Source organism: Caenorhabditis elegans, chromosome X, assembly GCF_000002985.6.
Source record: "Caenorhabditis elegans chromosome X".
In the NCBI taxonomy this organism is placed as follows: domain Eukaryota; kingdom Metazoa; phylum Nematoda; class Chromadorea; order Rhabditida; family Rhabditidae; genus Caenorhabditis; species Caenorhabditis elegans.
The window spans coordinates 8,556,821-8,584,386 of record NC_003284.9 but is presented as its reverse complement, the minus strand read 5'-3'; the positions used below and the strand labels follow the sequence as shown (position 1 = coordinate 8,584,386).

Here is a 27,566-nt window from a genome sequence, read left to right as displayed (position 1 = left end):
GTCTGAATTTTATTCTCTCAATCAGGAGAAATCAGATGTCCTTAAAATGTAATTTTTCCTACTCGAATGTAACAAATCTTTTTCAGGTATATGACCTTCAAGCCATGACATGGAAAGTGTATAAATGCTCAGATAACAGACCGAATTGTATAATTACGCACTCTAAAATTTAGTTTTGTCTTGAACATTTTTCGACGAAGTTTTTTCTCAATATGGACCTTTTTTATTTGAAACTTGCGCAAAACTAAACCCTTATCATATCTAAATGCAGAAAATCAAGATACAATTTAAATTTTAAGAAATAAGGACGTACTTAACTATTTTTGGTAATATTAACAAAAATTCAAAACTATCGAGAAACACTGTGGAAAAGTGGACTTTAAGAAATTAAACGGTGGTCGATTTTATAAAATTATTTGAAGTTGGTAGCAGATTTCTTCAAAAACCAACATTATGGTGTTGTGTTCAGGAAATGAACAGCAAGATAAAAAACAAAACAAAAAATAAGAAAATAGGTTCGTCGCTCTCAAGAAGGTACACACAATTTAGAAGGGTGTAATTAACCAGTAAGCTGGTTTTTTTCAGTGATGTAACAATGCGACACAACATGCAACATAATAATAAACAAAAAAAGAATGGTCTGGAATTTCATCAAAAAAATAATGCTACATTTTGGGCTTTTCGGGCTTTGTATTATATGATCATTCTTATCGAATTTGATATGCTGCCTGGCTAATCAAAATTATTATTTCACTCTCATCATTTTTTCTTTACAACAAACCTGATTTTTCCTAATTATGTCATTTGAGAAAACTCAATCAGAAATCCAGTCTTCTAATTTTTATATTCATTTATTTTCGTTTTCAAATTTTGGCAGCTGTGTCATTAGCGTTAGATTACAATAAGAATAAACAGGCAAATTGAATAAAGGATTATTGCAAATATAATTAAAAATACAAAATCAGACATTCCGCACATGATTTCTCCGTTGAACTCTTCCAAATGCAGCACTGTTAGATCCTTCTGCTTGAACTGCAGAAAGTCGAGTTGATTGCTTTTCATGCATACTTCTCTACAAATATACTTTTTTATTTTATTTTTGAAGTTTGCAAACTAAACCTTCTTTAGAAAATCGCTCTGTTTTCTGTACATTCTCTTGTACATCTTATTCAATAGTGCTTTGACCAGATTCATCTCATTGCGCAGACGAAATACATCCCTTTTCAATTTCATCATATCTTTTTCCCTTTCAACAGACGATAAGGGATCATCAAATGATTTCTTGGGAATTTCTGGAAAAAAAACACTACAACTATAAATATCAATTATCCTTTAAAAAAAGATGGGTCCAGTAAACAACACTTTATCCTAGCACAATGTTTACATGTTTACAATTATAGCTTTGCACCTGTTCTTGGAATAAAAAATGAAAAAATCATGGCAACATGAGTGTTTTTTGGTGGCCTTGATTTGTGTCGTGATACCCAAACAAATTGAATTGATACTTTCAGTAAGTGAGGTAAAAGTTTTCGTAGAACATTTTTTTTGTCTTGAACTTTGAGCTTGACGTAATATCAATATACCTGCAAAAAGGATGGTGTACTGACGAAATGTTTATTGTTTCAAACTTTACTCTAAAAAGGAAAGTATTTTCCTTAATTTTTGCTGTGGCACCTCTGTACTTGACACTAGACATTGTTGTTTTCGAATCTATTATTCAAGAACTTTATTTCTAGTGCTGCAAAAATACTTTTTAAAAATTTAATCTACTTGAAGTAATTGTGTGATGCTGATTTTCTTTAAGAACAGTGTTTTAATAATGTTTTAACACCCATTACTGCTTTATCAAATAAAATCACATTTTCTTTTTTTTTCGGCAAACATTGAGGAATTTTTCAGAAAACCATCAATGGTTTCATAAACGTTTTCAATGTTGATTTTCATCAGAAAAAGTTTTTGTGATAAGTTTTTACGTGTATAATATTATATCTTCCAAAAACTTGTAATAATAAAGTTTGATTTTATTAAAACAAAAACTGTCCCTGTTTTCAGTGAATTATGCCAGCTGATCTATTACTTCTGATCATTAATTTAATAATCATCAAATGTACTAATGATTATGCGCTTTTGAATATATCAAGTTCTGCTCACGTCAAGATACAGGAACTCAAATATTTGCACCCTCTTGTAAAGTTTCTTACCATAAATAAACGGTACTCTTGTTGTCCTGACTTTTTCGGTTGTCGCGCTAACTTCCAATATTGCATCGCTGCTTTTTGAAAATTCAGCTGATATCTGAACAAAGCATTGGTTTTGGCGGTAATAAGAGAAATTCAGCTAGCCTATTCAGCTAGCCGAGTAAAAAAATAAAACGCCCACTTCTTCCGGCTGACTTAGGCTTTGTATTGGTGTCATGGACATTGTTATAATTGGCTCTTCGTTTACAGACGGCGTTTCTCCTCCTAACGGTGGATGGACTAAATTTTCGATTCCTGAAATATCATTAAAGTTATATTTTTTCCAAAAAAAAAACATGCCAGATTGAGGAAGAAACCGTTTTGAGTGTGAAATTTCAAGTGGGTCATGAGTAGTGGTTGATGTATACTCCTTGTCGTTCTGAAGTAGCGTAATGTTATGCTTCTGAACGTTTCCCCCATAAGCCTTACATGATGTCTGTGCACTTTGTCTAAGTTTTTTTTATAAACTGCTTGTATTTTCTGATTATTCCATTTTTCCAGCTTATCTTTTTCGTAGTAATCCTATAATTATCGTTTCGTTATTTTTTATTATTTCACTCAACTCAAACTAACTTTAATTTCCTGATGCGTTACATTAACAGCTTCAGCTTCTGGAAACGTGACATCTTCATCGTAAACTGTGTTATCCTTGGGATCAGGTGGAGCTACGGAGACTGGAAAAAACCAACCACCAACAGTTAACTGCGCTGAAATGAACTTTCCAGAAATCCGACCAGGTGAGTCATTTACGTACTTCCTCTTTTAGTAAAGCACCCCATAGTTCAACATTGAAAGCTTATAACTTAGTTTTTCCTTGTTTCACTAAAATATTGTTCACTGACAAAATCTTTGCGGTTTCTTGTTTTAATGTTCTGTAGTTATGCGTTATGTATTCTTCAAAATTGAAACAAAAATTCAAATCTTCAAAATACATCCGAGATATAATTTTTCCAATGGGCGTGGGGTGCAATACTAATAGAGAAAGTACGGTAGTCTTTTCAGTCTTTATCAAACTTTCTTTGTAAGGTTCTTTGCGATTTAAAATTTTCAAAATCCTAAGAATATCGTTGATACGGTATTTCCACTATTTGTATTGTACTATATGAACTAAGGTTGACAGTTTATAATTCAGTTATAGTTTGTTCTATTTGAAAATAGTTTACTAAAATAAATGTTTATTTTGTTTAAAAAATAGTTTTGAAGTAGATTTTTATCGATATCTTTTAAAACGATATCAAACTATTAAAATTATAAACAAAAATTATTTATCATACAGAGCTTTTTAGTAAATTTCAAAACAACAAGTTTTAAACTGCCAAAATAGAACAATTAGGTGCATAAGAAAGGAAAAAATGTCAAATAATTTTAATCATCAATCAATTTATTTTTAACAATTAGATTATTCAAAATCTCACCTGTTATGGAATGACTGAGAAACAAACACATCAAGAGTAAAATAAAAAGCATGTTCCTTTTCATTCTTCAATCAAGAATGACGCTTAACTTGTCGAGACTGATTCACCTCCAGCTGTGAGCTCATCAAATGGATCTGGGTCAAAAACCGGAACCAGGCAGTGAACAATCTATCTGGGTTAACAAACACAAGAAATTGAGAAAGTGACACCAGCAACAAATACCAAGAATTAAATGAACAAAATATGGAAAATGACTGAAAAGGAAGTAGGAAGAAAGGGGGAGTAATTGATGACATTGACTGAGTGGATCGTTTTGTATGTTTCAAGCACTCACTTTTCTTTTTTTTTTCTCTTCCACTTTCACTTTGACATTATATGGTTTCAGAGTTGGCAAACATGACGACATGTCAAGGAATCGATGTCTATCCAAGTACATATTTGAAGATATTGGTTATAGGATGGTATTTTCAAACACTATTTCATATCTAAGCATTCTATTGTATAATATTTATTTCTCCAAAAGTCATGAAATCTTTCAGGTAACAGAAACTTAGAGAATCAAGAAAATAATTGAGATGGCATTTGCTAGTATATCAATGCTCGACAACATTTTTAGACTTTACATTTTCGATGGGCATCACGCCTGTTGTAATTCCCGCTATGCCATTAGGTTATTCTGTCGGGTTTTACCGATATTTTTTCAATTGTCATCAAATGCTTACGCTGTCACTTATTTGTATGACAACATCTGCTTCAACTACGGTGGAAATCTTTTTTTGGAGGTGGCAGAACATTATTCTACCCAACTCAAGGTAAGAGCGGAAGCAGTTTTCTGGTGCATTTGAAAAAAATCTGCCTTTATTTTTCACAAACACTATACATAGTAATAACTTCTAGCAAGGATAGAGATTAGATAGTATTAACTCAAAATTTCTAAGGTAAACATATTAATCCGTGTTAATAAAGCAGTTAATCAGAATTTCTTTCTTAGTGCTATTGATTTACTGATAAATTGATAATAATTTAAATATCAGTAAAGCTTCTTAGCAGAAAAATTGGTCTTCATAAGGTGATAAATCGATCATGATCAGATGATACTGAAGCAGCATTTAGTTTAGGGCTGTTAAAATTCACAAATTCAAAAGTTTGTTGTAATCGACGGCCATTGTCTTAAAAAGCAGTATATTTTGTCACTATTCAGAGTATTTATTGTTGTTAAAATAATTTTTTTTCGAATATTATAGTAATTTACGTTGTATTCAAAAAACATTTATTAATTTTATGGCATTTAAATTAACTGTCACTGGTAATATCACATTTTAAATGTTATATGTAACAAGATAATCAACAAAAATAAAATATATTTTCAGTGCAAAGCTAAAAACTGCAACCTATTATGGTATATGGGTATTTGCATTGACAATACTATTCACAAGTATTATAATCATTCATTATCATCTTGCAAGTGACCAGTCAATATTAAAACTGCAAATGAAACAAATGTATTCCTGCATTGATTTTCTATACGAGCAGCCCGGAGCATGGATATGTGAATCTATAAAATACCTATGGGTTGTCTTATATGACGTAGTGTCTTGCTGCATTGGTGGCTCATTTCTTTTCTTATTTGTATATCAATCGTTAAATACTATTAACCAAATGGCTTCTAACCGCAGCGCTTATGCACGCCAAGTTCAACGGAAACTATTATATCTTTTGTGTGCTCAGATAGAATACTCAGGGGCTTTTTTTTAAATCATAATTTTGTTTGTTAGATGATGTTTCCATTATGCGCCTATGCTGTTGGCGGTACTACCATTGTCATTAGTCTTTCATTGCAGCTGGTTTGGATGCAAGGTGATTTTTCGGGATAAAAAAAACATTTAAAAAATTATTAATAAAAATATGCATTTTAGAGGCTTTCAATTTTGCAGTTTTCATTTTTTCCAATTACGGGTTGGCAGCGTCAATCTGTTTAATAATTTGCTATAAAAATATTGTTATAAAATGGAGAAATCCTCAAATTGAAAATGAGTTTCTGGTCATGACACTTTTCAGACATTCGGACGGGAAACAAAGAATCAGCTGTTATACGGGTCAGCGAGAGAAGTGTACAACCTCCCAAACATGCAGAAAATACAATTTATTGAAGAAGAAGAACCTGTAAAAATATTCAATCAAGTCATAAAATTTGAATGTACTTAACGAACAAGGAAATGCTAACTAACAAGGGAAGCCTTTTAGCTCGTCCTCGGACTTCCGAAAGAAACCTATTATAATTGTAAGAGGACCTTAATAGAAGGTCACTCCAAAATTTTTAGTCTCGGAGGAGCACTTTGAAGTGGGTAAACGGCGTTCTGAAAATATGCCTCATTCTAACTATAGAAACCTTCAGTTTTGCATGGTTCTTTAACATCTGGTCACTTTTTAGAAAGTTTTCGGAAAAACATTTTTTTGAAAAATTTTGTAAACAAAATAGGCATGAGCACAAAAATCATGAAAAATTGAAAAAAAAATTATGTTTCTGAAAGCGAACGGCTTGACTTGTACATGCACGGGAATGAGTGTATTAATCGTAAAAGTTGGAAAATGTGCATTTTCAGACTGCTTCCAGACTTCCATGAGCGCAACAAAAATTAGAAAAAAATTAACCATGACGGAAAACGAACCTACATCTATCATCAGATGTGCAAACTGTTTACCACTGCGCCACCCATCTTCGATTTAATTGAAAACTTATATCGTTACCTATTATTTATGTTCTACAAACTTCCCACTGATGCAAAATTATTGCTTTTGAGCAAGGATGTAGAGGCATATTTTCAGATCGCCGTTTACCCACTTCAAAGTGCTCCTCCGAGACTAAAAATTTTGGAGTGACCTTCTATCAAGGTCCTCTTTCAATTATAATAGGTTTCATTCGGAAGTCCGAGGACGAGCTGGAAGGCTTCCCTTGTAAGAAATAAAAAGTAAAATGACCTTCAACATGATTATTTTGCAAAAATATAAGATATTCCATTGCTCATTTTCCAGTTTTAACCACTTTGTCATTAGTTATTTTAGTCGTATTTGCAGAATGACATCATTTTCATTCAATGCATTTCTATTTCAAAATATAGGAGTCATGCCCCACACACGGAGAGTTCAGGTTTTCGGAACTCTGTTTTGTTTCTTTCATTTTTTAGTTTTCAGAAACATATACGACAAAATCAACAATGTGAAATTCAGTTTTCACAAGTTATTTTTAGTTATAACTTTTTAATTGAGTTTTGCAATGGAGCGCTGTTTCAGTATTTAGAGGATGTCGAAATCTTTGTTCCTAACGATTTCTTTCAGTTTTTTTTGAAACTATGATGTTTTTCGGTTTGTCAAGCACTTATAAAATTTAATTTAGAAGTTCACTATTTTCAACAATTCTAAAGGACATAACAATCAATATAGAAATTTCAATCCGCATTGAATGATGCCCAAATTAAAAAGTGAAACTTTTATTAGAGACGATTTTAGTTTTCATTTTCATACATTGAACTTATACATACCGTTTTTTTCCTACATATAAGTATTGCATAAAAATATATTCCAATTATTGCAAGATATTTTTTTTTTAAAACATTTTGTGTGAGTTTCAACAGGTATGAAAATGTTTTTAAAAAACCGGTTTGCTGGGCTTAATTACAAAAAGAAGTATTTTAAAATGTTAGGTTCCAAATTAAAACGGATTATTTTTGAATTTTCAGAATATTTTTCGAGCCTATGGAAAAAAAAATCCAAATGAAATGGTGGACTGGGCTTAGAAACAGCGGAGTATTGTTGCGTCGTTGTTTATTTTTGTGCGATCGTATTTTTTCTATAATAGATGTATCGAAAATTCATATTGTGTTTTTTTTTGGTGTTATTAGTTTAGATGATCGTTCACATTGTGAGCTGTACCGAACTATAATTCTACCTTTTTCCGTTAACCCGATTTAAAACGCTAATATCATTGTTTAAAGAACGTTTCATCGTTTATCGATTTACAAAAGCTGGCTAACTACAAACACGAGAAACTTTAAAAATTTTCAAAGTTATCGTTCCAAGCGCTTCGTTTAAAAAATTATATTAAAAGTATTCAAATGTTTTCAAATTGCATGTTAACACACATAACTTACTTCAAATGAGATTTTATTTCGAAATATTTTTTTTCGATGAAGAGTGGGTGAAAACAATATTTTAAATTACTATAATTGTGTAAAACGTTGCACAAAAAATATTACAATCAAAAATGATTCGAGATGTCGTCAATTGTGTTGTTTCAATATTCAAATGTGTTGTGCCAAGGCGCGTGCTAACGACTGGCAAAATTTGACATGTTTGACACATATCATCAATTCAATTAATCCTACAAAAATATCTCATGAAAAAAGGTGAAAATGTTCACTTTTTGAACATTAGGATTCCCGCCAAAATATTTTCAAAACATTAAAATTTTAATTCCCGCCAATATGTTTCACTACGATGGGTCTCACCACAAAGTGTCTCACCACGAAAGGTCTCACCACGATGGATCTCACCACGAAAGGTCTCTCCACGATGGGTCTCACCACGATGCGTCTCACCACGATGGATCTCACCACGAAAGGTCTCTCCACGATGGGTCTCACCAGGATGCGTCTCACCACGATAGGGCTGTACAACCGGACGTCCGGTGGTCCGAACCGGACGCACATGCGTCCGGTTGGGGGCAGCTATCCACGACGGCCGACAATTTCCGAGTTTCGCCACTCACTATAAAATTGCTGATTAAGTTTAGTGAGTGGCGAAACTCGGAAATTGTCGGCCGGCGTGGAAACCTACCGCCAAAATATTTTCAAAAAATTAAAATTTTAAATTCCCGCCAAAATGTTTTCGAAAAATTAAATTTTGAATTTTCGCCAAAATATTTTCAAAAAATTAAAATTTTAAATTCCCGCCAAAATGTTTTCGAAAAATTAAATTTTGAATTCCCGCCAAAATATTTTCAAAAAATTAAACTTTTAAATTCCCGCCAAAATATTTTCAAAAAATTAAAATTTAAATTCCCGCCAAAATGTTTTCGAAAAATTAAATTTTGAATTCCCGCCAAAATATTTTCAAAAAATTAAAATTTTAAATTCCCGCCAAAATGATTTCTCAGAAAATTTGAATTTCCCGCCAATTTGTGATGACGTCACAAAAGGGGCGGGGCTATAGGACCCCTCTTAGGTGATTGAGACTACAAACTACAGAGTTCAAAGACCAAAGATCAAAGATCAAACTACATAGGGACAGAAGGACACGCGCTTTATATATAGTAAATGATTTAATTTTCAATATTTTTAACATTCTTTGAATAACATTCTTTGATAAAATACACCGATAATTGCAGAGATAGCGAGAGCGAGGAGTGTGATGGATAAACGTGAGAAGTCAGGGACCATTTGATGGAAAGAATCATAATTAAGGGGCGAGGTACGTTTTTCTTCGAAAGAAATTAGGGATGTAATTGAGATAGAAAGGCTTGAGTTGGAAATTTTGAAAGTTGATTTCGGGAAAACAAATGCTAAAAATGAAAATTGAAAAAAAATACAGAAAAACAGCATTTAAACGCTGTAAAAAACTAATAGAACATCATAAAAGAACGTTAAAATTTGAGGAAAAATCCTAGAAAACATATTAGAAGGCACCATTGTTGGATAAATATTTAATTAGGAACGTAGGCATCAAAAATATTAACCAATGTTTCTAATGAAAAGAACCATGTGTACTTGAGGAACCTGTCCTTTTTGTATTCGTTTCTGTAAAACACACTGTTCATTGATGATTCATTGATCCTGAATAAAACTCACGCTACATGACAATGAGAGCAGAAGGGGTACGAATCTACTGATAAGTCCTCTGTGGTGTACCATCTGACAATGTTGAAGATTTCAGATGTACAGTATTTACATCGTTGAACGCGATCAGCAAGCTTCCATTCGCTAGCGTCTCCAACAATGTAGTCATGATGATCAATAAGATCAAAGTACCACTTTGAATGGGCAAGTGATCTGAAATTAGATTGAGCATTGTTTAGAAAATAGCAAATTTTTATTATCATATGTACTAACCTGATCATGACACCGCGCATGGCTTTATACATCTCGGGATCGTCGACGAAAAGCCTCTGACGTGCAGCATTCCAAACGAGATTTACCAATGGAACATGCGCCTGGTTCCCAATGAGCATATTGTGATCGTGAGCCACTATTGAGGTAGCCAGCTGAGTGAAGTTTGGCTGTCCGACATTCCAAGATACATTGATGCAGAAGCTATTGCTCTGCACCCAATGGAAACATCCAGTATTGACATATACCATCTCGTCAGCTTTTTGCTCGAATTTAATTACAGGAACTCCCAGCTCCAGTAATTCCTTTTCGCTTGGCCAATAGTCTTGATCCTGGTACTTGTGCCCGTGCTCTCCAATCATAAACTCCAGCTGCCCCCAATACTCGTACGGCACAGCAAACCAGACGCACGTTCCCGGACCGCGGTTCCAGTTGATGCTAGCCATGAGTGAGTTTTCCATGTGTGCTGGAGTGCGTGATCCGATTGGTTTCGCGTACATCTGTACAGTATTGATGCCGAGAACGTCTACTCCTGCGTAGTTGAGCAAGTTTCCTTCACGGTTTGGTAGCAGGAACGTCGGCAGCTTTTCGATTTCCTGTAAGAACATAGAGAATTAGATAAATTATTTTGAAAAATGTAGAATATCACTAACATTCATCTGCTTCTTGAAATTTTCGGAAAGCAAGTCGATATTTGTTCCAAACTTGATCCAAGGCATTGTTTCATCACAGCCCTCAATTGCGTTTTGAGCTGCAATTCTCTCAGCTTTCAATTTCTGGCATGTGCTCTCTAATTCTTTTGCTGTGCAGTTTGAAATCGTTTCGAAAGCTTAAAAACAAAGATTAAAAATCTTATGTTCAAAAGTCAATATTACCTTGCATTGCTTCAGACTCCTCCTTCTGCATGTACCTCTCGAAATCTTGCAGCTTCATCTTAGAAGAGTACGATGTAACATCCCAACAACGAATTCCTTTACTATCACAGTTTCCATCGGCACTTTGTGGTACTTGGTTAAGAATATCAATGGATAATTCAGGATGACACTTTGCAATTTCTGGCAGTGAAAACAGTTCAGTCTTGATGTTCAGAGCCTTTGCGATTCCGCTAATGTTGGTGATGCTCGCTGAGTTCAAAATGCGCTCAAAATCCGACGAGAATACTTCTTCTTTGGTGGTGACTGTGAGAGTTGGACATGGTATGCGGTATTTGTGATAGTCAGTAAGATCTTTGACTTGCTCGTGATACATCGCTCTTTCCAGATCCAAAAGTGTCTTATCGGCAACCGGAGGCTGTAGTCGTTCATCTTTGTAAACGGCGTTGACATGAAATTCGAGTAATTGACCTGCCGCTTCGAGGACTTCTTGTGATGTACAATAGAAGTTGAGATATAATGGTCCAGTTAGCAAAAGGGCTGGTGGATTGGCAGGAACTTCACTTTTTCGTTTTCCTTCTCTTCGCTTTGGCGGTACTACTACACGAATGGTAAGATCTTTCAAATAATCCTGACAATGTCGATAGTTTCCTTGATCCGGGAAAATTGTATTCAGCTGAATGGCAGCACGCATGTAGTGAGAATCTTGGGTTTTCTGAAATATTAGTTTTTGGTTTTTTAACAATAATTTTCAATGCGGACTGACTTGAAATTGAAGAATGAATTTGTCAACTCTGTCTTGCCTTGATTTCGACAGTTTTACTATTTTATCATTCTTTTTAGACATGAAGTCACGAACAAATATCAACTGCTGAGCCATAGTCCAAGCCCCAGAAGCATCACGAAATTCAATTTGATAATTAATCGTCCGTCTTTTTGGTGGTCCATCATCTTCCTCATCGTCAGATTGGTTCTTTTTCATGCGGCGTTTTCGGATCTGTAAATTATGCATTAAACTGAGAATAGATTAGTTATGAAATTTACCGTATTTGGGTTTTTAGTATATGCTCTTTTCGTCCTGGGTATAGGGGGTTCGGTTGCAGATTGTTCCTTCTTCTTTCGACCACGCTTTTTTATTGGTGTAGGCTCCCTTGTTGCATCAGAAGAGCATGAAGGAGCGGAAGAGTCCAATCCAATGTCAATCGACGTGCGGGGGCAATAATCATCTACACTTCCTGCATTAGATTCCGTTTGATTAGCCACAGAGGTTGTTTCTGTAAATTCGCTTGAAGTAGAAGCAGGTTGATAATCAAGCGATTCGTTTTTAGGACTCCATGATTTTTGGTCATCGTCAGAAATTTCTGAATCTCCAGAAGTTGTCCCAATCGAACTTCCGACACTGTTGGTATGCTGCACAGGCACAGGTTTCAACGTCGTTTCTGAAAAAAATATTATCGTTCAGAAATTAATAACTGGTAACTGTTGCTCTCACCATTGTCACTGAGTGATTTCTCAGTTTTCTCCGAGATCAGTTTTTCAAGATGCTGATTGTTGCCAATTTGTTCAGTCATATCAGAGAGCTTGTCGTTTGAACCACTGCCAATGAGAACATCAGGCGTTTCGACTTTTTCCAAATTTTTTGGTTTTGAAACTACATTGCTGTCTGTAAATGTTCCCAGTAAGTATTAGAATGTTTCCAAATTAGTTTAACTATGTATTTTGTTTCAATTTTTCAAAAGCTATCAAAATCATAGTTACATCAAAGAATGAAAAAAATATTTTATACTTAAACAATCTACTAACCATTCATAATCACATCGCCCGAAATGATTTCTTCAGAATCCGTAGAAACGTGTACTGTCGGGAGAACAACGTCTTCAATGTTGCACTCAGTTTCACTATTGATCAAATCTTTAAAATCTTCACTCTCATTTCCTTGTTCTGAATGGGCCTCTGGGCATGCTTCGAAAACGCCATTGGATTCTTGGAGCTGATCAGCAAAGTTATCAAATCCTGCAATTCGTATAGCCTCGTTGGTAGATCTGCAATTCTGGTCAGTAGAACTCTTTGGAGATACTGTCAACGATTCAATGGGAAGATTTTTCTGAACATCTACAACCAGCTCATCCTTGAAACTATCGTTTTTGAGTGGATTCAACACAGTATCAGAATACACGCCAAGGGTTTGATTTTTAAAATCAAAGCTTTTAGGAGCATCTTGCTCTTGATCAATAGTCTGAGCTTCCGGTTGCTTGGTCGAGTTGAATTCTACTGGCCTCATGGTGGAGTTCATTCCGGGAAATGGTGGAGTTTCCTGTGAGTTTTTAACCAATGACATACTTCTTGGGCTTGCTCCGAAAATAGTAACTAAACATAAGTAGTATAAGATGAGGTAGCAAAAATTGAAAAGAGGAATGCTGCCCGCGTTTTTAGGTGTATAAATTTGCGGAAACGTGCACTCGTGCTTAATTAATTAGATACCTTGCTTGTTAATCTTTAAATATCAAAGTCATATCCGTATTAAAATATGACTAATGTAATTGAATCTTATGTAGAACTTTCGCATGAATGCACTAATCTTTTCAGTTCGACTTTTGGTCGCCAACTGGTCACTATAGCAAAAATGCAAAGTAACTCACAATGTGTAGTTCCAGTTATTCCAGTCAAGTGTGAATTTTTCCCTTGCATACGATGGTAAATGCTGGGGAACAAACTGTAAATATGAGTTTATAGGTGGGTAGGTAGATCCAAGAAGCGATTATTGAAAAAAAAAGAAAACAGTTCGGACAAAAAATTTGTAAGAATTTAATTAGGCACGTGAGAAAGCCGAAGTTCTAGTTAGGCACTTCAATGATAATGACGTAGATAATTAAGATGTAACTGAAAAGGTGCCAATCTAAAATAAGGGTTTAAGTTTACTCAAATACACATGTATAAACCAGGTCAAATCCATTTATTGAATCAAGTTAATCATGAGGAGATAAGCAGGAAACACGATGCGTAGGTGAGAACATTGCCAGGCTCTGAATAATTTTTTAAAGCTTGAGTTGAAGTGATAAAAGCAGATCGAAAAAGCAAACATTTTAGTTTGATTAAATCTCAAATTTAGAATCCCATCAAACTATTAATAGAGAGTACGTGCACATTTGTAGACATTCCCGGATCTTTACATAACTTAAAGTACATATATCTGCCCTTTTCATGAACTTTGGCATTATCTATGCATTCACAGTATTATTGGTTAATCCAGCTGCCATTTCATTTTTGTCTAGGGTTAATTTTAGAAAAGAAACACAACTAGAATACAAAATACAACAAAATAGTAAACTAGCATTTACAGTAGTTTTGTTTACTGCCCATCCCACGATGTCAATGAATGAAGTATGGACGAACGACGTCAAACGAGGAGGTAGAAAAGATAGCGTGGTTTTTTTTTCGTTTTGTTTTTGTTGTTGACGGGGCATACACTGACTAGCTATAGATGGCTGTGCGTTGTGCACACGCACGTAAATAAATATCAAACGAGGAACGGCGCTCGAGGAAAAATAAAGAACGAGACGTTGCTTCTCTGCTTGCTTGTTGGTTAGATATATTGAGACTAGCCACGTGTGAAAAGAACGCAACACGGCCGAACACGCAATCTATTTGGCTCCAGTCGAGTAAATAACTAAGCTCGTGAGAAGAAAGAGTGAAGGGACTAATAAGATGTGGCCTGCCCAATATTTAATGTATATGTCATGTTGTCATTGCAATACATTCACAAATCTACTTTTGAACATTAATTAGACAATAAAACTGAAATTTGCTAGGTTCTTTTGAATCAAAAATAAAACAATTTGAAACAACACGTGTGTGAAATTGAAAAAAGTACACCGCTTTTTTGGTCTAACATATGAAACTAAGTAGCTTCTTTTAGTGTACAACATATACGTTTTTGATCAAACTAATCAAGATAAAAATAGTTAAGATTAATTATTTTCGCAACATAGTACGTTTTCCTACTTTCTCCTACTAGTTTGCTCAAAGCTATTTTCAACATGGCATGGAGAATTTCAATGATTTGCTTTACTTTATGAAATTATCTGCATAAAAGTATGCGATATACGGTATTGTAAACGTAGCCAAAAATTGAATGCCTATCATTAAATTGTGCGACTCATTCTTTGGCGCGGTGCGCAAAACAAACGGGGTGATAAAATATATTAGCTCATAAAGCAGTGAATTTTTACCGTCCCTTTTCATTGGTTGGCCTATTTGATGTTTGATTCAAAAAAATGGGAAGAAAAACGGATGAACGCAATAAATTGCAACGGGCTAGCAGAAGGCGGTTGTATGTGTGAGTGTGTGTGTGTGTGTGTGGCCTGCTTCCATCGACCGAGTTGACCGCCATTGTGGACGAGTGAAAGCGAGAGTAGAAGGCTTAGGAGCACTTTGCGAAAGAGCACATGAATTGAAGAGGGGAAGAGATGGGACCACCAAGAGCGATGTAGAGAGCGCAAAAAAGAGGGATGAGTGAAAGTAGGATTTTTTTAGGACATAAGGTTGTACAAGCGTTTTAGCTTTTTAAACTTTTTTTTAAAGCTTTTTTAAAATAGGTAGGACAAACCAATTACTCAAAAATTATCTAGAACCAATTAAGAATAATCAATTTACGATAAAAGGGAATTTTAGTAACAATATGCAATTTAAGAATATTTTCATTGAGAAACTGAAAGCTTATTTTTGTGAAGCACACAATCAGCCTAAAAATAGTACAGTTTTTATAGATGGAATATGGAAATAGTTTCGAATAATAATTTTTCCTCGGAGCGCGTATTTTGTCGTTGAAAAATATGAAATGATACGGTAATGGAGGAAGTGATGAGAATTGCTGAAAATAATAGAAACAATTTATATTATGCATATATAATAATATGCGGGGAGAAGAGGGCAATCTTATCAGAAGATAAGACATTGTTGTGCAAAGCCGATAAGGATAGTTAAGAAATGCCACAATAATATATTTATACTTCACGACCTAAGAAGGAAGAATGACGATTTCAAACCAAACCAAAAACTATCTTCACTACCACTTTGTTGCCCTATTTCTTCGTCTTCCTTCCCCTAACCGTTGCCAGCTTTCCCACTGATTAGAATTGTCCCCTCTTCCGTTTCAATCATCTTGTCACATTTGCGACGCAATTTTAACACTATTTCGCCCAGCAAGCAATTTTCCGATTGCAACAGACAAGCGTACTGACCGTCCGGTCAATCAAAATGACATTGACGAACACTGGCGGAGGGGTTAATAGAGATTTGAACGGGTAGATAGCAGGTGTGGGTGGTCGAATGTTTAGTGGAGAAGCAATGCCAATGAGAAGACGGTAACAACGAGTACGTGGCGTGTCACAGGGGACAATTCACTCACGATTAGAATACTAAATGTATAATTAGCACATTTAGTTTTTTTTTTTTTTTCGTACAAATCGGTCTCGTTTATTTATACTACAGTACTCCATTAATGCAAATGTTGCACTGTGATTATATTTTGTAATAAAAATACTGCAAATGCCTCAACCAGTGACAAACTGTATCAGATTAATACATACAGTTTTAAGATCAAACATCAAAAGAAAAGAAAACCTGAACTCAAAAGTAGTGTCCTAGCCGAACGGGCGTCAGACCGTGGAAAAGCTGACTGAAAAGTGATAAGAAATGGAAACTTTTAGACTTTTTTTATCTCTTTTTATACCACACAAAAAAGTTGTAGCGCAATGAGAAGTAGTAGAGAATTAGAAGAGTGGGCAAAATTTAGATTGAGATAATTTTTCGTGCAATGAAGCAAAGTTTTTGGACATCATACGGGTTGAACTCAAAAAGGATAGTCCATTAAATTGACTTTTCATTAAAATACGTGTTGGCTACTTATGACAACAACTGTGATAAGGTACCGTAATTCATTTTTTAGTTTTGCATGACTAACTTTCGATCGGTTTGAAGTAGTGCAAGACTAATAGAAACATAAAGGCAGTAATTTTATTAGAAGTCACACATTTAAAAACTTTATGAAGGTTCACAGAAATGATTATTTGAAATTAAAGTACTGTTTAGTTTCTCTGATACTTCAGATTTAGCGGTTTTTCTTAAGTTAATGAGTTATAGTTATACTTGGGACATATGTTTTAAAACATCTTGACTAATGTAAATAAAAACATTATATTCAAAAGTATTTAATAAAACGTTTTTTAGTGTCTCATATCCGTTACAATGCTTTACAACTCGTGTAATGTTCAATTTTTTTCTTGTGACTGCTAAATGAAGCGTAGTCAATTGAATTAGCACTATATTTGACACCTGTCAATCTCGAAATTGCGATAAAACTCTCAAATTGTGGTCTTCTTTAACTGATAAGGGCAAAAGTAGCGCGTTAAATCCGGTTATACGACTTCATGATTGTCAAGAAATGTTGATGATAGAAGGCGTGTCGGAAAAAAAAAACGAATTTAATAGGGAAAGATGTCAGTTTGCCCTACACGTTTTTTTTTCGTTCTTATATACTTGCACGTTTTAGTTGAAAGTACATTGACAGATTCGGGGGCAACTTATCATTTTGATTTACTTGCCAAATCTAAGCCGCCAGTATGATATAGTGGCTGGAAAGCAGGAAATCGTGTTGATTGGATAAAGTTGATATTTTTCACAAATGGGTTGGTACAGCAGCTAGATTCGTATTTCCTGTGTCTGGCGGAAAGAATAATGCTCTCGATTTAGAATAGCTCAGGTAAACAAAATTCTAATTTGCAGTTTTAAAAACATGCAATACATTACTAAATAATGCATGTAAATTTAGGAAGAAAAACTAAATAATATGAAAAGTACAAACTCATTCGCCAAAAAAATTGCAGCTGTACGCGTGAGGTGGTCTAGTCAGAATTTGCGTAGGTAGTAAGAAAACAGGACTAATGAACACCTGGAATACTTCCGATAACATGTGGTTATGAGTCAGGTATGTAAAAGAAACTAGCTCATGCTTGTGTGGTTAGAAAAGTAGTGATAAGAAAGCATGAGAGTACGGGGGAATTGATTACTGAAGTTGAAGTAGATGTTGCCTGAGAAATGCAAAAAAAACTTACTTTGAGCCGGAGTGCGGGAGACTTGATCATGAATTATGGGGAAAATGGGAAGAGTGTGTGGCACGGCTTATCCGAGCGACAAAATAACTAATATGGGATTATGAACATTCAGATTATACTTTTCAATTTATAAAGAAATACATTTGAGCACTTTATTTTCTAATAATCTTTAGTGGTTGTGACTCATACTATGACGACCTGAGATTTGGTCGAATGAAATTGAGCTCAAAATCTGAGCCATCATGAAAGACTACGAGGAGAAACGAAATAAGAAGCAAATGAAAAGACTATGAGAGTGAAAATCCTATCGGGCATGGATAGGCAGAGTCCGGATGAAAGATGCGCAGACATGAGAAACATTTGTGAGTGGTCAGCTGGAGTGACCACATGCAGAGATACTCGTTGGTGAAGAGACGTAGCATCGTGTATACATTGGGCACGGACCAACACGGCGCCACTATTAACCATTCCTTTCATTCTGAAGGCTAGCTGACTGCGGAAAAGACGAAGAAGACGAGACAACGAGGAGGACGAAGACGGAGAAAGAGGGAATAAAAACCGCACGCGTTCACATTTGACACGTTGTTGGCACTGACCAGCACCTCATCCTTTTTGTTCTTTTTTTTTGTATGAATGTGAGTTCAGAGCAAAAGATGCGAGGACCAGTAGCCAACAAGTAACGAGTAAGACTTGCACTTCTGACATCGCATTCTTTTATACACGCCTGATAATAGAAGAGGGTTGGGTAAAAGAAATTGAAAAAATTGCAGCTGTCTGTCATGCCAGATTGAGCTCGCCCAATTGATAAATGCTCCAAAACGGTAAAGCTGCTTAGTGCCAGATGAATTTAGATTGCTCAAAAAATGAAATCATCCACTTCAGAAAATTGTTAATTGGATGACAGTCTCCAAATAAATATGACGGCAGAATGAAAGTAAAGTATCACAAACGTGATTTAATTTCTATACTAGAAAAACTAGTAATAGTTTAAAAATGCAACCAATATATTATATAGAGAATAAAAACTTTTTTACCGCCTATCTATAACAACCCCACATTTTAAAAATTAATTATAAAAAAATTAAAATGCATGGAATACTGTTGCATACTCAAGCTTAGAAAAATACCATTACAAACCGATATATGAAGCAATTTTCCTTTTTTTCAAGGCTTGAAGAGTCAGGACATAGCAATTTCTAGTACAACAGGTAAAAAAAAAGTTGATCTTCAGATTCTGTCTAAAATGAAAATTAAACAAAATGATATTAAACCAAATAATGCCTTCGAACTAATTTTACTGTTAGCAATGTCTAATCATTCAAACTCAAAATGGCACAAGTCACGCTAAAAATAATGTACCGTATTTCCTCTATTAGTTTTGCACCTCCATTAGTTTTGCATCTAAAATCACTAATCGAACATTAGTTTTGCACCTCTAATAGTTTTGCTCCCCCCCCATTTGTTCCCTATTTTTAGGAATTCAAAATTTGCATTATAAAATCGTTCAAAAAATTAGGAAAACTTTTACAGATTTGGTATAACAAGTCAAAATAGGCAAAATATGAGTACAACTCGGACAATTTTTGCGTATCAGTCGTAAAATTCGTCCATTTTGGTTCATAAGTTGTCATTGAAATTGATGATATTATGCCATAACTTAATGGAAAACATGAGAAAAAACCTGTTCGAAAATTAGTTTCGCACCCTCTATTAGTTTTGCACCAAATTAAGTGTCCGAAAATTAGTTTTGCATGCCTTACTAATAGAGGAAGTACGGTAATTGCTTTTAGTTTGATTAGGCATTTTATATTGTTTGAAACTAGACGAAGTTTAAAACTTAACAATTTAATACATAATGGAAAAAAAAATTCATTTCAGAAAAGTTGTAAAATGAAGAATAAAGTGCGAATCAATCAAAATGTATTGCAAATGAATAGTAAGTGTGTAACACTTTCTTCCCTTCTCGGTTGTAAGACCAAGAGAAGGACCTGTACGTAGAAAGAAAATAAATAGAATCGCAAGAGACCGAAAAGAAGCAGGCAAACATTATAGAGAGCATAGAACAACAGTGAAGATAAAAAAAGAGAAAAGATAGAAAGGAAAACGGTATAGTAAAGTGAAATATAATAGTGCTTGCTCTACAAACATTTCTACGCGCACTTTCCTTTTTTACCCAGTTTTTACTACGCGTACATTTGATCGAGGCATCGAAATGGGTGGTCAGTGATGGTAAAAGTTGTACAACAGTTACTATGAATCGCAAAAAAACAGACAGTGAAAACATGACATAACCGGGAAAAGAGGGCAAGAGAAATAGAAGTGGAACTGAAGGTGAAGGACAGCCGACAATGCCCTACTTCTCCCTGCCCTCATTGCTTTCATTGGCTTTCGTCAAGGATCAATATCGTGATGACGCGTCGTGCCTAGCTAATCTTATCCTGTTTAGTCATCTGTACCCCCTATCTGCATTTTTTTCTTGATTTTCAGTCTAATAACATGTTTCATGGCTTATCTTTCTCAATTTTAATTATTTTCTTGTGGTTGGCAACCAGAGATGAGTGATATAATATCACGTAATTCTTGATGTACAATGTTTTGATCTTCTTCTTCTTCACCGTGACGTGTTTTTCATTATGCCCGTCAGGTAAAACTTGTTCTGTGCGGTAACGAATCACATCATTCAAACAAGTACATTTCCCACATGAAAAAAATTCGGAAACAGAAAAAACCGATAAGAGTTAATATTTCCGTCACTGATTGCAAGTTTGTGAGTGACCTAAAGAGAAAATCAAAAGTTACCTTTTCCTAATATAGACGTCAATTGCTGAGTCACAAATTTTTGTTCAACTGATGTAAGGAAACTTGAATTCAAAATATGCTATAATGAGTCATCAGCATTTATGCCCTTATCATGCAATTTTTATTTGAACTTCAGTACAACAGAACAAATAGCTCAAACTTCAGTTTTAGCAACAAAACTCTTGTGAAAAAAATTGTAGAACGTGAAGACGGTGAATATGCATGTATGAGGGGCTCCGTACTTTTGTTTTTAAACTTTAATAAAACATTTCTTATATTTTGGGGTAAATTAAAATTAGACGATTAAAAAACGGCAAAAAATTATTAATCAGTCAGTATGTTCAAATTTTCAACGGCATCTGATGACGTTTTCATACCCAAACTCATGTGTTTTTGCTGAGCTATCAGGAATTCGAAAAGTAAGTTTGCGCTTCTGAAGAATAATTGATAATTAGTTTTACACTTAAACCCATATAAACTTTAAAAATACAAGTGAAACTATTTCAGTATGATTTTTTTCAGATCATGTCAAACTGCGCTGCTCCTGTCACCGCAATATAAAAGATTGACAAAAATGCGGATACTGCCTTCTCTATACTAATAAAACTTCCGTTTATCAAAACAACAGTTTATTTAGAAAAAATTAAAGCTCGAAATAAAAAAACAATCCATGAGCTAACAATCCCACGTTTTGTAAAACATGGCAGTCAGTTTGAAAAAAAAGTTCAACAATAAACAGGAGATCAGATAAATTGAGGAAATAGTTTAAAATTTGGGTTTTCACAGTTTTGGAAGTGTATCGAAAGAGGGACACAAATGAACTAATTGAGAAGATTGAGATAAGTGAACGAGACCTTTTGAGCTTTCGCCAAAAATTGAAACGGGGAAATGTTTGGGGTGAGGGAGAGAGGCACATCAAGTGGAACAGGTTTGTGAAATAAAATATGCAATGATTAAAACGTCCTAACTAGAACTTTCTAGGCAGTGAAACTCATCTTATTGTTGTTAGCTGCGGGTATATATTTCATGTTGTCGTAGATTGAGTACAAGTCGGTGAACGAGAACTGCTGAAGAGCTATGAAGCCTTCGATTCCTTGCCTGAAAAATCACATTTTCTTTTCGAACCACTATAATTCTGAGTGAGGTTCCGCAAGTACTTGTGTATTTTTTAAAAGTAACTTTTCAAAAATATACAGAATCACGTGTTGAATGTTTTTGTATTTTTAGGCATAAAAAATAACCATTTCTAAGCCCAAAACGTTCAAAAATTTTGAAAACTTACGATTTAGCACAGTATACACAGAAGACTGTAAACTTTCCGCCAATATCCTTCACGAACAAAATACAAAACACTTCACACTCGCACGTCATACAGAAATGGGATTGTTCTCCACTTGTTCGAGTATGAGCTTTTATGGTTTTCTTCTGAGACACGATATAATCGGCAACCATTCTCAGGAATGCAAGTGATCTGAAATAAAGTTATTACAAACTTGATTGTTCTTCTTAGGCTACTCACCTAATCAATACACCTTTGCAAGTATTGTAGATGAGCTGGTTGGTAAACTTGACATTCTTTGCTACTTGCCAGCACATTAATTGCATTGGAACTTCACTCTTAAATCGGCGCAGCTTGTTGTATTCGTAGCTGAGCAAAGAGATGCTCAACTGTTGAAAGTTGAGTGGCGCCACATTCCAAGAAATGTTGTTGCACCATCCCGAAGCTTGTACCCAATGAATGGCTCCGCCACTCACATATACCATGTCTCCAGCCTTCTGTGTGAAACGGTGCACTGGAATTCCTGCATCTAATAAGTCATCGATAATAGGCCAAAATGTTCCAGTCAAAAGATCAACGCCATTCTTCTCGCACAACTTATGCATCTTTCCCCAATACTCGTATGGAACGGCAAACCATTCACAGTCACCGGGACCAATGTTTATGTTGATGGAAGCCATGTGATTGCTATCCTGATGAGCTGGTGTTCTGCAGCCAGGAACTTTCATGAAAAGCTTAACAGTATTCATGCCGTGAACTTGGTGCCCCAAGTGGGAGAGCATGTTTGAGCCGGCGATGAGGCGACAAAAAGCAGGAAGTTTAGAAAGTTCCTGAAAAACGGCAGTTGTGTTTGGTTTTAAAATATGGAGCAATAAAAAAACTTACGTTGATCTGTTTTCCCCATTTAGTGTCATCAGATAAATCAATATTAGTTCCATATTTAATAGACTTCAGATGTTTCGGTGGAGAGCTGGCTCGCTTATACAATTTCATTCTTTTAGGAGAAGGTCCACGTGTTCCTCCCACATTTTTCTTGATTTTCTCAGCTTCACCCTTTAGCGTGTGCTTGAACGATTCCGATTGATACTCGGCATACTTGTTGACTGTTGTGTACGAGGGATCACTGACACATTGCCATGTCTGTTGACTTGCATGATCACAGTTCGTTTCTGGTGGTAGTTGATACTGAGTTCGGATTTCAATTTCTTGGTTTCCGTCAATTTCTGCCACTGCTTTCGTGGAGAATAGCGACAAATCGAGGCGAAGGCAACCAGTAAGTCCACGAATACAAGAAATAGTAGACCCATCCAAAAACCGTTGTAATTCCAGACTTTGAGCTTCCTTCCTATTGTCCACCGTAAGAATTGGGGTTTTAAGAATTAATGGATGCTTTTCACTCCTTTCTAGCGCCGTGCGTACATCTTCATCTGTTACAATTGGCTTTACGGGACCTCGTGGTGGCTCGGGTAACTTCGCAAATTCTTCAAACACTGGTAGGTATGTGGAGTTTGGCTGAGTTCTTCTATGAACCATTTGCATAATTTCCTGAGCGCTGATATCCATTGAAACATAGAGCTCCGAGAGCAAACTGAAACTATCCGGAAGGTCATTAAACGAAATTTTCGGTAAGAATGGGAAGCTGTAGCATCTCGGCGATTCAAGTAGATGCCCATGGTCGCGAAGGTTTTGGATCATTTCCTCGGTGACACGTGGCATTTCACGAACGGCTTCCGGAATTACGTATTCAATAACTTTTGCCTGAAAAATTTAATGTTTTTCAATAAACCATTTAATAATCCCTATGGTTTTCAAATGTTTCAGATTACAGAAAAAGTGAGTCACAACTTTAACTTTCAGTTCTGATCACGCTTCAGTTATTCAGAATATATTTTACATGCGACAATAGAACATAGAAAAGCTTTATAATTAGGCTCATTGCGTCTACTCAAGAGATTTGTGCAACAGATACGCTATGAAATTCTCTCGTTTTTTTCCTTTTTTAATGTTAGAAGCAACACTGGCGGCCGCCCTGGCAGCAACTGCATCATCACTTCCCTTGATGTACTGGCATAAATGTATAGCTATCATACACTAATGAAAAGAGTATGACTTCTAAGCCGTGTTTGGCCTTTTTTGCTCGCATTTTTCACTGGCCTGTGTTTGTCAGCTATTTGAGCTCTTATTACCTTAAACACTGCCTCGCTGGTTTCCAAACACTCAAGAACTTCTCTCTCAGCTTTTACTAAAGCTGGTTCGTTGGCACGAAGCAACTGCATAACCTGGATTTCGAGATCTTCCATTGGCCTTGGATACGTTACATCCCATTCCATATCTTCCGGCTTTTCATGCTCCATTGTTCTGAAATCTTCCCAAAGATCCCAAAACGCGTTGTCATACTGAGCTTCTCTGTCCTAAAAATTGTGGTTTCAAAAAAACGCACATGACAACAATCACTTACAGCATAGGCAGCGTCTTGACGATTACGAAGCTCTAGAGGTATTGGCTGCTCATAAGCTTCTTTCAATGAAGGTATCACGGTTTCAAATGTTGATGACGAGGCGTGATTTGAGGGACGTGCGGGCACAGGCATCGAGAGTTCTTTTTCAAGAAATTGTACACGAGCTTTGATTGGTTCCGGAGCAACTGAAATGTCATGATAACATTAGTTTGTTCTTTAAAAAATCTGAAATCGTTAATTACTACTACTCACTCAAAACAGCCTCTAGCTTTACATTTAACCTACATTTACAAGCTCACCTTCCTAAAACTTGAAAAACTCAAAACTGCAATGAAATATATTGTTTCTCTTTTTAATGGATACTGCGTTTCATTTGTCACGTCTTCTATTTTATTAAACATTTTCAACTTGGAAACACTTACAGTGTGTATTGCTAATTTCAAAATGAATGTTGTTTGTTATCAGAGCTTTCTTAGAAAAGACCATTACAATTGAAACAACTTGGTTTTTTTCTTAAACATTTTTCAGTCGTTGTCATAAATGTTGTCATACTTCCTTTAAATATATTTTCCAATCACGTGGAAATTTTATCTGGTGACTAGAGATTAAGCAGATTAGTTGTGCTTCTGTTATATCCTTTCATTTCTCTTATATTTTCGTTTAAGTTTACATTCAATGTTTGGCGATAGCAAATTTAGCGACACCCATTCTACTATAGACAGGCAAGTATCATTGGCTGATAAGAAATGAAGAAAATCATATTGAAACTGATTCATTCACAACATTTTTTGATAGAAATTTCAATTTGGTTTTTCCAGAAAAGTTATAATTTATTTATATTCTTCTACTTTTTCTTTCAGGAAACCATCAACATACCTGGATTGTTCAGCATTGCATTTTTGAAACACTCCAGCGCATCTTGGTACTGGGCATTTTTCTCATAAAGCTCTCCGAGATCTGTCCATGCCGCAGAATGTGTTGAATTCAGCTCAATTGCACATATGAATGCCTAAAACGTGTTCAATATATTAAAAATTGGAGGCATTTATTGGAAAGATTGGGGTGGGCATACGCCATTGTTTTGAGAATTGCTCTGATCTTGCACACTGTGCACATTGTTTCCAAAAACTCTAATTTTGATTCCTGAACATACCTGAAGAGCATCAATGGGTTGATTTTGTCGCTGATACAGAGCTCCAATTGAGCACCACGTGTCCGCATTCTGCTCTTTTTTGTCAATCGAAAACCGGTAGTTGACAAACGCATCGTGTGCCTTAAATTCAGGAAGAATTAAATTATTTTCCTAACGTTTTTTTTTGAAAATTAGAGGTTAATAGAAATAAAACAAGTTATTTTTTAAGATTGTTAAGGAACAAAATGAACACAAACCACTTGTCCACTAACACTAGGCTCGTGTTCCCCGTAGACTCGTCCCAGATAGTAGTAGCTTTGTCCATCTCGTGGATCTGTATCATGTGCACTAATGAGATTCTCTTGGGCCTTCTTCAAATGATCCAGACGATTTGCATCGTCTTTATAAGAGCGGCGATATGAAATCCAGCCAATTTGTCGCAAACATGCTGCTTTCACACTTATCAATAAGTCAACTTGTTGTTGATCCACATTCGACTTGCTTTGTAAGAAACTGATGTGTTGTGTTAACTGAAATTATTCGATTTTTTTTTGTTTTTAACATTGTTTGGTGATACTACTCACTTCAGTTATTAGGTTTTCATATTCTGATTCTGCAATTTCAAGCTCATCATTATTCTCGTGGCTCAGAGCAATGTTGTACTTAATTGTGAATTTCGGCATAAATACTGACTCATCACTGTCGTTGACGGCAAGTTTGAACAGCTGTAAAATATAATAAGTTTATTAAATAACTGAAAAGATTTTACGAAATTTTACGCATTGTAAAGTTTCTGGAGTATAGCTTTTTATTGCAAAAGCATGCGTATTCTCGGTCTTTTGATCTAGCTTTGTAGAGTATCTAGCTAATTTTCCACAACTAGTTGTGGGAAAACTGCCAGTTTGCTCGAGAAAGCTGATGGTAAGACTTACCAAAAGTTTAATTAAGAAAGATTGTAGAAACACTACAAATTTTAATAACGCATTGAATGCAATTAAAACTTGTTTTTTTTATGTCTCAACTTATAACTTTTTCAGATCGTTTTCTTAATACTTACATTTATGCATCTGTTGTAATCTTCAAGTTCCATGTAACACACTCCAAGACGAACTTTTGCTTGCAATGCGATCATACCGGTTGGAAAACTATATAGCAGTCTTGTGAATGCCTCGATTGCACTAGAAGATTTTGTTTCAGATTATTCACAACAAAAAAACAAAAACTCACGGTTTCCACTGTTTGAAATGCAAGTAGACAAGACCTAACCCGAAGTACATCGAAGGATCATGTGAGAATAGGTCAGGATGATGGCTCAACACTTCTTGATAAAGCTCCAGTGCTCCGGTCCAATCATTTGCCAAAAGAACAACGTGACACTGTTTCGCCAATCCGTAGAAAATGCGCCGTTCGATTGTCTTGTACTTGTGCGTTTTATAAATGCTCTTCATCTCATCCACATATCTGACAAGGTATTGGCGGGCTTTTGCAAAGAACAATCTGACTTGATAAGTGAGATCGGCTGGGTTTTGAACGTGAAACTCGTCGAATGATAAACTGAAAATTAAAAAAATATTTACTTTATTGCAATCTTGTGACAATTTTTCAACCTGCTTAATGTGCGAATCCTTTCCAGTTCATAATTTGTCAGAAGGGGCAGTTCCAGCCATTTTTTAAAGTTTCCAGGCTGAAAAATGAGAAAATTTAACTTTTGCGCACTAAAAACAAGTAATCCTTACATGACGCTCCTCCGGCAGAGGTTCTGATTCGTCCATTGGCGGTGTGAGAAGCGATACGGTGTTCATGCACAAGACTTTTTGGGAATTATACAAATCTGGAAAAACTGCAGCGATTTAGTAATAATAAAATACATACACATAAGAGAATTGTAGGAAACATAACTTGGAGAAATCTTAATCAAGTTTTGACAAAGAAAATAAGCACAAAAAATCAATTAGAGCACTGTGAACTGGTCAATACTGTGTCTTAATTCAAATAGTATGGTTTATTAAACAAAGATCAACGTTAGAAACGGAGTATCGTTGCCATTGCCGTGCGTTCGCAGCCCGTCTCTACTGTGCCTGTTTGGCGAATGGTGGAGGGGGAAATGGAGAGGTAGTGCTCGGTATACGGACGCGCAGACGGTTAGAAACGCTTGGGCGGA

General features: G+C 35.4%; 4 protein-coding genes and 1 non-coding gene across 8 annotated transcripts; 2 read left to right on the top strand and 3 right to left on the bottom strand.

Moving 5' to 3' along the window:
- Positions 1-825: 825 nt before the first annotated feature.
- On the bottom strand, positions 826-3,870 carry F18E9.4 (uncharacterized protein). The gene is made up of 8 exons (NM_077053.7): positions 3,653-3,870; positions 2,811-2,944; positions 2,667-2,759; positions 2,538-2,616; positions 2,380-2,492; positions 2,202-2,295; positions 1,120-1,292; positions 826-1,072 (listed from the first exon to the last, which is right to left on the bottom strand). The coding sequence occupies exons 1-8, from the start codon at positions 3,714-3,716 to the stop codon at positions 962-964; spliced, it is 861 nt and encodes a 286-aa protein (NP_509454.3). The 5' UTR covers positions 3,717-3,870; the 3' UTR covers positions 826-961.
- Positions 2,840-5,819, top strand: F18E9.8 (G_PROTEIN_RECEP_F1_2 domain-containing protein; the record flags this gene model as incomplete). Of its 2 annotated transcripts, NM_001392812.1 has the most annotated exons (4): positions 2,840-2,974; positions 4,038-4,191; positions 4,269-4,464; positions 5,023-5,407. In NM_001392812.1, the coding sequence occupies 2 exons, from the start codon at positions 4,283-4,285 to the stop codon at positions 5,405-5,407; spliced, it is 567 nt and encodes a 188-aa protein (NP_001380256.1). The 2 variants fall into 2 exon arrangements, with proteins under 2 accessions (NP_001380256.1, NP_001360735.1); NM_001373396.1 differs by lacking the exons at positions 2,840-2,974; positions 4,038-4,191; positions 5,023-5,407 and adding an exon at positions 5,711-5,819 and having other exon boundaries at positions 4,283-4,464.
- Positions 3,827-3,992, top strand: F18E9.10. The gene has a single exon (NR_071720.1). It is a non-coding gene; the product is annotated as an Unclassified non-coding RNA F18E9.10 (non-coding RNA).
- A 3,116-nt stretch (positions 5,820-8,935) lies between the features above and the next one.
- On the bottom strand, positions 8,936-13,338 carry jmjd-3.1 (the record flags this gene model as incomplete). 2 transcript variants are annotated; one of them, NM_001381042.1, is made up of 10 exons in its annotated part: positions 13,265-13,338; positions 12,429-12,992; positions 12,118-12,288; positions 11,670-12,064; positions 11,392-11,622; positions 10,629-11,340; positions 10,407-10,582; positions 9,757-10,349; positions 9,496-9,696; positions 8,936-9,444 (listed from the first exon to the last, which is right to left on the bottom strand). In NM_001381042.1, exons 2-10 carry the CDS (start codon positions 12,916-12,918, stop codon positions 9,351-9,353), a joined length of 3,063 nt encoding a protein of 1,020 aa, NP_001367710.1. In that variant the 5' UTR covers positions 12,919-12,992; positions 13,265-13,338. The 2 variants fall into 2 exon arrangements, with proteins under 2 accessions (NP_001367710.1, NP_509451.2); NM_077050.7 differs by having other exon boundaries at positions 9,351-9,444.
- Positions 13,339-21,148: 7,810 nt separating this feature from the next.
- Positions 21,149-27,241, bottom strand: utx-1 (JmjC domain-containing protein). 2 transcript variants are annotated; one of them, NM_001322627.4, is made up of 14 exons: positions 27,142-27,241; positions 27,013-27,089; positions 26,633-26,959; positions 26,463-26,583; positions 25,990-26,130; positions 25,678-25,935; positions 25,427-25,546; positions 25,150-25,282; positions 24,274-24,458; positions 24,002-24,226; positions 22,701-23,573; positions 22,056-22,645; positions 21,819-22,007; positions 21,149-21,634 (listed from the first exon to the last, which is right to left on the bottom strand). In NM_001322627.4, exons 1-14 carry the CDS (start codon positions 27,205-27,207, stop codon positions 21,514-21,516), a joined length of 3,426 nt encoding a protein of 1,141 aa, NP_001309686.1. In that variant the 5' UTR covers positions 27,208-27,241; the 3' UTR covers positions 21,149-21,513. The 2 variants fall into 2 exon arrangements, with proteins under 2 accessions (NP_001309686.1, NP_001309685.1); NM_001322626.4 differs by having other exon boundaries at positions 21,152-21,634; positions 25,663-25,935; positions 27,142-27,236.
- Positions 27,242-27,566: the final 325 nt, after the last annotated feature.

Coding starts and splice junctions, on each gene's coding strand:
- F18E9.4 (NM_077053.7), bottom strand. CDS start 3,716: ATGAAAAGGAACATGCTTTTTATTTTACTCTTGATGTGTTTGTTTCTC. Junction 2,945..3,652: donor TCTCAGTCATTCCATAACAG/GTGAGATTTTGA, acceptor AGTTCATTTCAG/CGCAGTTAACTGTTGGTGGT. Junction 2,760..2,810: donor TAACGCATCAGGAAATTAAA/GTTAGTTTGAGT, acceptor CGATAATTATAG/GATTACTACGAAAAAGATAA.
- utx-1 (NM_001322626.4), bottom strand. CDS start 27,207: ATGAACACCGTATCGCTTCTCACACCGCCAATGGACGAATCAGAACCT. Junction 25,283..25,426: donor AACCCATTGATGCTCTTCAG/GTATGTTCAGGA, acceptor AACACGTTTTAG/GCATTCATATGTGCAATTGA. Junction 22,646..22,700: donor AATGGGGAAAACAGATCAAC/GTAAGTTTTTTT, acceptor GCCGTTTTTCAG/GAACTTTCTAAACTTCCTGC.